General features: G+C 41.2%; 1 protein-coding gene across 1 annotated transcript; it reads right to left on the bottom strand.

Annotated features, from left to right (window-relative positions):
- Positions 1-447: 447 nt before the first annotated feature.
- Positions 448-5,662, bottom strand: LOC311318410 (zona pellucida-like domain-containing protein 1; the record flags this gene model as incomplete). The annotated part of the gene is made up of 10 exons (XM_084449743.1): positions 448-572; positions 1,775-1,795; positions 1,909-2,023; positions 2,150-2,318; positions 2,756-2,836; positions 3,033-3,130; positions 3,315-3,387; positions 4,767-4,951; positions 5,172-5,392; positions 5,566-5,662. The coding sequence occupies 10 exons, from the start codon at positions 5,660-5,662 to the stop codon at positions 448-450; spliced, it is 1,185 nt and encodes a 394-aa protein (XP_084305869.1).
- Positions 5,663-8,977: the final 3,315 nt, after the last annotated feature.

The following is an 8,977-nucleotide window of genomic DNA, read 5'->3' as shown; positions in this document are numbered from 1 at the left end:
TCAAGGTGCTGAAGCATTCTGGTTATCCTAACTAAAAGCTAAGTCATGTTCCTTTTTTTCAAGGTCAAAGCGCCTATGTGCATTAACACTTGAGCTTTTCATTATCGATTGCAGCACTGCCACTTTAAAAAGCTAAACCCGTGTTACTCTCTCCATTTAAACTTTACTACAGTAGCAATAATTTCCCTATTATAAGGTTTAGTATATACAGACAATTATGACTACAGCTGACAGATATTTCTGAAGTACAGCTACGAAGCAAAGATTGGGCTTTGTTAAAAGTAGATAAATCTGAAAAAGACAAGCAGTGACAGCAACAAACTTAGTCCTCCACCAGAAGTTGTGGGTCCAGCAGGCAGACGCACTATTTAAAGGGAAGGTGTCATCCAGGCTGCATGTCCCACATTTCAGCTTGTGAAAGCAGAGCAGCCTCCAGACCGCTCCCCTTTAATTGTGTTTAATCCTCCTGTAGAAGATAGTTGCCATGACGAGGACAACAATGACAGCCAGTGTGAGGACACCCACGGCCACACCCAGTCCCACGGAGGAGTCAGAATCACTACTGGACGTATCTGTCACGCCACAGAGGACACAAGGATGTATTTGTTAGTTAAAACATCACTGAAAGAGGCCTATGACCTTGTTCAAATACTCACCCCCCTTCCTACCTTTCCCTTCCAAATACTCACCCTCCTTCCTAAACCCTTCTGGTCCAAATACTCACCCCCCGTCCTACCTTTCCCTCCCAAATACTCACCCTCCTTCCTAAACCCTTCTGGTCTAAATACTCACCCTCCTTCCTACCCTGCTTTCCAAATACTCACCCTCCTTCCTACCCTGCTTTCCAAATACTCACCCTCCCTCCTACCTTTCCCTTCCAAATATGCTCCCTTCTTCATATACCCTGCTTTCCAAATACTCACCCTTCTTCTTACGCTTCCCTTCCAAATACTCACCCTCCTTCCTACCCTTCCCTTCCAAATATTCACCCTCCTTCCTACCCTTCCTTCCAAATACTCACCCTCCTTCCTAAACCCTTCTGGTCCAAATATTCACCCCCCCTTCCTACCTTTCCCTCCCAAATACTCACCCTTCTTCCTAAACAATTCTGGTCCAAATACTCACCCTCCTTCCTACCCTGCTTTCCAAATACTCACCCTCCTTCCTACTCTTCCTTCCAAATACTCTACCTCCTTCCTACCCTGCTTTCCAAATACTCACCCTCCTTCCTAGCCTTCCTTCCAAATACTCACACTCCTTCCTACCCTTCCTTCCAAATACTCACCCTCCTTCCTACCCTTCCTTCCAAATACTCACCCTCCTTCCTAACTTGCTTCCTCCCTTCTATCTGATACCCAACCATTTTCAGATCACTGTAAAATATGATGCATTCGTTTTACTTTAAAAAACAGTGAGGAAACCAGTTTCCGTAGGAAAATTAAGTAAAGGAACTTATTTGTGAGAAGAATTTTCGCAGGAACACAGATAACTAAGTTCAGTTCAACTAAATTGAAATGCATTCATGAACAACCTCACCATAAAAGTAGAACAAACTCAGTCATAATGGGTAATGTCAACACAGCACCAGCAAGTACAGTAAGTGAGAATGTATGTTTGTAAGTTAACAGGGCATCATATTTTACAGTGCAAGGAATGAACAGCAGATGGACACAATCTAATGTTGCTGATCTTTTTGGAATCGAGTTCTGATTTACTTTTTTAAAGTGATTAATAATGACTTGAAAGTTATTGATAATGCTTTTGTAAAGCTTACCTTGGACTTTAGAATCCAGAACTGGAAGGCAGAAAAGAAGGGAGATAAGTAACACGGTTGGTTTTGGTTTTTAAAGTTATTAAAAGTAAATTTTGTCAAATTATTGAGATACATTATGGACAAGAGAAACTTACTGGTTTCAGCTCTGGTGACAATGGGTGTGTTAGTAGAGAGGGTAGTAGACTCTGTAACTCCTTCTTCAGCCACTAGAGTTGTGTCAACACTTCTCCTTCTCCTGTTGCTGCAATCCTGTAGATGGAGAGATAGAGATGTAACCTCCAACCTTCCACATTGGGAGCTCAAACATTTACCATAAGACCAAAGAGAAGTTCCGAGGTCCAAGGCAAAAAGTAACAGCATGGCCCTTTAGCTCACCTTAAACTGGCTGCAGGTGCTTTTCTCACAGAGTCGCGTGATGCAGTGGAGGTAGTAGGTGGAAACAGTTTCGTTCTGCTGCTCAATGAAGCGGAAAGCAGGGAACTTGAAACGGGCGTGTTGACTCTCTCCGTTCTCCAGCATGGTGGTCATCTGGTCCTTAGAGCAGCTGTTTTTATGAGAAATTAAAGTAACGGTTTGCGCCAGATTTTCACATTTGCATGCCTTTCCTGAAAATGGTAAGTGGTAAAACTTTACCTTAAGTCAACGTTAATTTTCCATATATAGGAATATATCTACAGTAATAGATGTAATAACAACATTGTCGTTTCACAGGAACTAACACTATATGTAATTACATGGTGTTGCTGTTTAGAGGCACAAGGACTGGGGGTGGGTGAGCTCTCTGGAAGTACAAATGATCTTGCTTGGGTAATGCAGGCTACCTCAAATTGGTCTTGGAGACAATCTCAATATATTGTCTCACCAACTTTAAAACATCTGCTGTTTACTGAGCAACGTATACTTCTGTTTATGTGCATACTATCATGGTTTACTTTTGCTGTATAGTATATTTCCCCATGAGGGATGAGGAGGAAGACATACGAGACAAACAGGTTGAAGAAAGAAGAGTTGGTGGGGTGTGGGGATGTAGAGGCGTAGCATCGGTCAAGGTGCACATAGTACCTGTGGAGGTAGAATAGTGACATTAATGAATGGGGTTGCGATCCACTAGGCTGGACATAGCCAGAAACATGAAGGGAAGTAGTGAATAAGTGACTCTGAGAAGGCTGTTTAATTACTATATCTAATTTGAAATACCATATAATGGCAAACACTTTCCAACTGAACCAACTGTTGTATGAATGAAAAAGAGTCTTACTGGGCGGTCAAGTTAGTGGCCTTGACCTGAACAAAGATGTCGGTCCTCAGCTCGATGCCTTCAGCAGGGATTACCATGGGCTTGGTATAGTTAACATCCTAAGGACAGAACATGGAGATTATGGTAAATGTCCTTGACAATGCTTAAATAAGTATTAATCACAGAACCTAGAAAAAAATATTGCTCTAGAAACTAGTGATTCTTTCTTCAGCACAAAAGATTTTAACCTGAACCTAACATGACTAATTAAGCAGAGGTTATGAGTGGCGCCTGTAGACTTACACTGAAGAGTGACATGCTCAAAGTACTGATGAAGCTGCCATTGTTGTCCTTCACAGCAATGGAGGACGCTGACCTGAGGGTTCAGAGACGGGGGGCGATGGATGAGAGGCAGCACGTTTGTACTACAGAGTGTTAGAGATTAATCAATAACAGGTGTCAGGTCATCGTCCCCCTGGATCCCACCGGCGACTTGCCTTTAAGAAAAGCTTGAAAATGAGCAGGGAGAAAATGGATGCATTCAGTAGGGTGCAAGACTCTGAACAAGATATAAACCTCAGTCCGCTTCACACAGGCCTCCACTTAAAATGGTTATTGAAGACATTCATTGCCCTTCTTACATTCATTGCCCTGCTTACATTCATTGCCCTTCTTAACCTTCATAACCCCTCTAACCTATATGTGACTGATGGTTCATGTTATCAATCACATTATCATTCTTCAAGGCAAATTATCCTGCAAGGCTATTAAAAAAAATAGGTCACACTTTACAATAGGGTCACAAAAAACATTAGTTAACTGTTAACTAATGCTTATTTAGGGTTAGGTTAGGTTACTAATGTTAATTAATACCTTAGTTAAGGTTAGGGTTAGGGTTAGGTTAGTTAACCTTAGTTAACATAAATAACATTAGTAAATGGTTAATAGAGACATTAGTTAACTGTTACTGACTGCTTAATAATGCATTAACTAATGCTTATTAATGTACCCTTATTGTAAAGTGTTACCAAAAAATACAATAAACCAACATGGCATCCTAAAATATTACACCCTACTGAACGTTACCAAAGCATTACAGTGAGTCCAGAGGCTATCTCCAATCACCAATCACATGCCTCCCACAATTAGCATACTGAAACTCACTGCCTGTTGATAAAAATAGCTGTAAATTCTGAAGCTTCTCAATGAACCTAAAACCTGGTTAGAGACAAATGGATGTTCATTAACAGTGGGATAGTTTGTATGACATTTGAGCTTTTTGTTTGAATGTCTGAATGTTTTTGCCTGTATGTGACAATACCAAGAGCTTGCCAAATTCATGACTTAGTAAAGCTATCCAACTATCCAGCCAACTTTTAGTCAGAATATTTCATAGTGTCTCTGTGTCTGAATGATGAGGGATATTTATGCTCTATAATATTGGATTGATCAAAAGCACATATATCATTTGAAGTTAGAGTGCAGGGTACAGGACAACATTGGCTGACAAGGCCATAAATCCCACGTGTTTCAAGAATTTATCAAAGATCTGTAACTCATTGTCGTTCTTGCTCTCTGGATAACATACAGTATTCTAGTTGTCCATTGGACTGCCCATTCCAGTAATGAAGAGGAATTAATGAAAGGTATTCCCTAAGTATTCAAAACTCCATTATGGGAACATCACAAGGACATTGCTGAAGTTTTGACTGTATTCGCAGTGTTGCAAGAAAAAATGCCATAAAAGAAGCTTACACATCAATCTGGGTGTTGTTGATCAGGTACTCCAGAGGGTAGGCACAGGAGTAGAAGTACTTGAGCTCAGCGTTGTAGGTGACCGTTCCAGAGGTGGGGTCGTGGGACCTGACTGCACCACTGATGTTGACCGTCTGGATGTTGGAGAAGTCTGAGAATATCCCTGTGCCTGCAGCGTTGGTTGTCTGTGGACATTGTGGGGAAAGGAAAGGGTTTCAGAGACATCAGCTGAGGTAAATACTTTATGTTTTTCAAACTTAAACAAACTTAATGTTTAAGTACTTATGTTTCAATATTTAAGAACTACAGTATAATATAGTCTTATAGTAAAATAGTATTACAGTTTTATATTTTAATAAGGCTACATGCACTTCTTTCCTGTACCATGTTTCAGTGTCCACTCACCCTGAAGACACTGCCACAAGCGTTGGTCATGTTGAGAGGGAATGTGAACCTCACGACCGGTGGATTAGCACTTTCATCCAGGATTCCTCTGCAGGTTGGGTCGCTGTACATGTGGTTGAGGATGAGCAGGGACTCGTTGTAGCCAGTGTAGATGGCTGGGCAGATGAGGATGGCCAGACCAATGGACGCAGTGCCGCATTCCACTGAAATGTCAGTGTATTCTACAAAAGGAAGGTTAGAAAATGTTCAGTTCTATTTACGCATATAGGCAATATTATATAGGCCTAGTGCATCAAATCTTTATAAATATTACTTTTCAAAATAGGAGTGTGCAACATGAAACTGATTCGTTGAGAAACCGAGCATTAGGTTTAATGTGATGAACTGTGAATACCTGGGCGTCTGAGGTCTGCTCCACAGTCCTGAGGTAATATTTGACAGCTTCTGTCCACCATAAGGGCCAGGAGTAGGAAGGAGCTTAGAAGCTGCATCTTGCTTTCCTTGCTGTCTATAAGATGTTAAAAGACTGCGAAATGGTCAGACAAACAGCAAAACTCCTACTTTTGTCCTTTACTGGCTTCTCTTCTGCTCTGTCTTAAAGATGATGTATGAAGGTGCTTATATAGTCAGAAACAAGGTCACAACAGTTTGGCGTGTCCCCCTTGAGTTCACTATATGCAAACAATTGCATTGTGTTGGGGGACCAGCCCTATGGCTATTAATGAAACCCAACACACTGTGTCTTTGGAGAGAGAGTACAATGGCCTGGTTCCTTTGTGACCTTTTTAAAACATAAATCTCCTTGGCATGCACATATGAGACTTCATGAAGTAAGTGTTGAATCCTTGGGGAATGTACACAATACCCTACTGACCTTCATCATGACCCAAAGATGATCCCATGAGAGAGTGCATGACCCAGAGGATTCAGTTGTTGTGCTTGAATATCATTTTGATATTGAGCAGATTGGGCATGATTAGTTGCTCTTACTGTACTTGTCATGTTCATGCTACGTATGTTCAATGATTGTCCTTGATGTCTTCAGGATTCATTTTGTAGATGCCAATGTAGAGATGTCAGTTTGTAGATCAGTCAGTTAATAATATGTTATAAAAGCAAAAGATTGTTTGGAGTGGAATTTGATGAAACATGCTATGAGAACTAATATGGGTATTATGGTGATGGTACTGTGAGCGCATGTGGCATGGGATAAATTATGTTTACAGAAATTCTAGATCTAGTCTCTCTACAGGGATAAACATATCATCAATGGACCGATTAAATCTTGTATCTTTCTTCTTCCAAGTACAGTACCCTGAAATGTCAATGTACATGAATGCCAGAGTTTTCTTGATGAGAAACACATGAGAAATGGAACACTAGGATAGTTCTAGAATACCTGGGTGTGAAAGACAGCCTGACATTTGTGACCTTTTGGACAAAAATGGCAAAACAATAGAGTACTACAATAGAGAGACTCTGTTTACACACTCAACCTTATTCACTTAGTCAGAGATCTGTGAATAGGCTAATTACCAAAACCCACACCCTTTTACAAAAACATATCAGCACACCTCAAGTGTCAGTGTTTCTTTGCAGACTCCACACACTGGTGCAGATGAGAGCTGTAGACCACCGAACAAGTAAAAACAAGCTGATCTGAAACTCTGCGACGTTGCTGTACGTTTATTTACCCTAAACATATACACAAGATGAGTTATAAACAAGTCCCTTTTGTCCACTTACATGTACACCACTTGTCTACCTTTAAAAGGATACCTTGAAAATAATATAGCTTTTTATGTGTGGAGCGGGAGGACACTACTGTAGATTAAAGGATATTTATGTAATCCGCACACTTGTGCTGGTTGTTCTCAGCTTTCTCTATTCAGTGCCAGAGGTGAAATGCGCTGTGCCAAGTGATCATAAACAGACTGACTGTTGAGTTGTCTCCCCCTGGCTTTTCCAGGTTCGAGTCCTTTGTCAGGCACGTGTTGAGAGTGAATGTGCTTTCTCACTCTCTCCCCTCAAACCAAAACAGGTTTCTTATCATCTTTTAACTCAAAGCCCAGACTGGAATTCCTCGCACAAAGATTTATCGGCTTTCACTGAGGGCTAGAGGATCAGATCTCAGAGCGATATTGACAGCTATTCACTACTAATTCATTCTTTTGACAGCTGCCTGGCTGGAGAAAACGTAATACGTGAAGTTGTAAGTAGACAAGTTTAGTTTCAGCTTCTTCTTCTTCTTCTCCTTCTTCTTCTTTTCCTTCTTCTTCTTAGGAAGTCTGACTTCCCATACATGAATAATTACCAAATGTTGCACATAGGTCCAGTCCTATGCCAGAATGCCTCAACTGGCATCGTGGGCCAATAGTCCTGATGGTGGCACTACAGCAGCAGTCTTAAGTTTAAAACTTAAAAAAAAATCAGTTGGGAAAGGGGATTAGATACATCCAGATTGCGGATTTGGTTGTGAGCAGGGACTCTATCAGTGACACGGACAGGAATTAATTCATGGATTAATTGAGCTGGACAGTTGGTCTGAGGAGGGGAATTGCAAGGAGTAACAACATGAATAAAACACAGAGAGGTAACAGATATAATATCAGGAATAAAAGGAATAAATGGATGAATGGGAGCAGTTTGGTAGACCACCTACAGGAGCAGGTGAACTTCATGCCAGGGATGCAATGAACTTAATGCAGTTATAGGTCAGTTGCGTTACTCCCAGCCCATGAGGGTGAATACCATCCCACTTGAAAAAGTCATCCCTAGATCAAAATGAGTCAAAGTTATTTATAAAACCATAACCTGTGGCAATACAGTAATTCGGTAACACTTTACAATAAGGGTACATTAATAAGCATTAGTTAATGCATCATTAAGCATTAAGTAACATTTAACTAATGTCTCTATTAACCATTTACTAATGTTATTTATGTTAACTATGGTTAACTCACCTAACCCTAACCTTAACTAAGTTATTAATTAACATTAGTAACCTAACCTAACCATAAATAAGCATTCATTACCAGTTAACTAATGTTTTTGTGACCCTTATTGTAAAGTGTGACCAGTAATTCTGAAGCCAGCAGTGAAGGCTGTACAGGCGTCTGAAACGCTGTGAGCTACGTCTCAGGGAAGGTATGGGGCCAGACAGTATACAGGTCCTCCCCAAGCTCTCCACAGCTGTTATTAAAGACATGTAAAATCACAGTGTGAGCAGTGTGCTAATTGTTAATAATAGCAGGTGCATGCTCTAAAACATCTAAACCTTGAAATCAGTGAAACAGAAGGTCAAGCCACAAGGAGGTTTCAATAATCTGGTGATAGAATCACCGACTACTAGGATTTCTGGTTTACTGCTAATACAGCCTCCATCATAGACGGCAAGATGAGATGGAAGAGCCGAACTAGCCAGGTCCACGGAGGAGGCTACTGAAGAGAAGAGCAGGGCGGTATCCACAACGTTGACTTCACTGACACTGACCACAGGTGGTCCAGGTTGTGGAGCGGCAATGTCCAGACTGAGGAGTTCCTTGTGTACAGATGGCACCGCGCTGGACCGGTCCAGCAAACAGAGATGCTTACTTATTCATTTTTTGGACTAGGATTACACAAAAACTACCAGACTGTTTTTCATGAAACTCAGCGGAGGATGTAGCATGGGCCAATTTAGAACACATTGAATTTTGGCGCGCACAGAGCCATGAAATGCATTCAGGGGCGGAGGTCTGTGCTCTCTGAGCACCGTTTCTAGTTATTTGCTGTAGCTGTGCGTTGTCCCTGGTGTTTCCTGTGCC

This window comes from Borostomias antarcticus (assembly GCF_949987555.1).
Source record: "Borostomias antarcticus genome assembly, chromosome: 1".
NCBI lineage: Eukaryota > Metazoa > Chordata > Actinopteri > Stomiiformes > Stomiidae > Borostomias > Borostomias antarcticus.
This window is presented reverse-complemented; position numbering and strand designations above follow the sequence as displayed.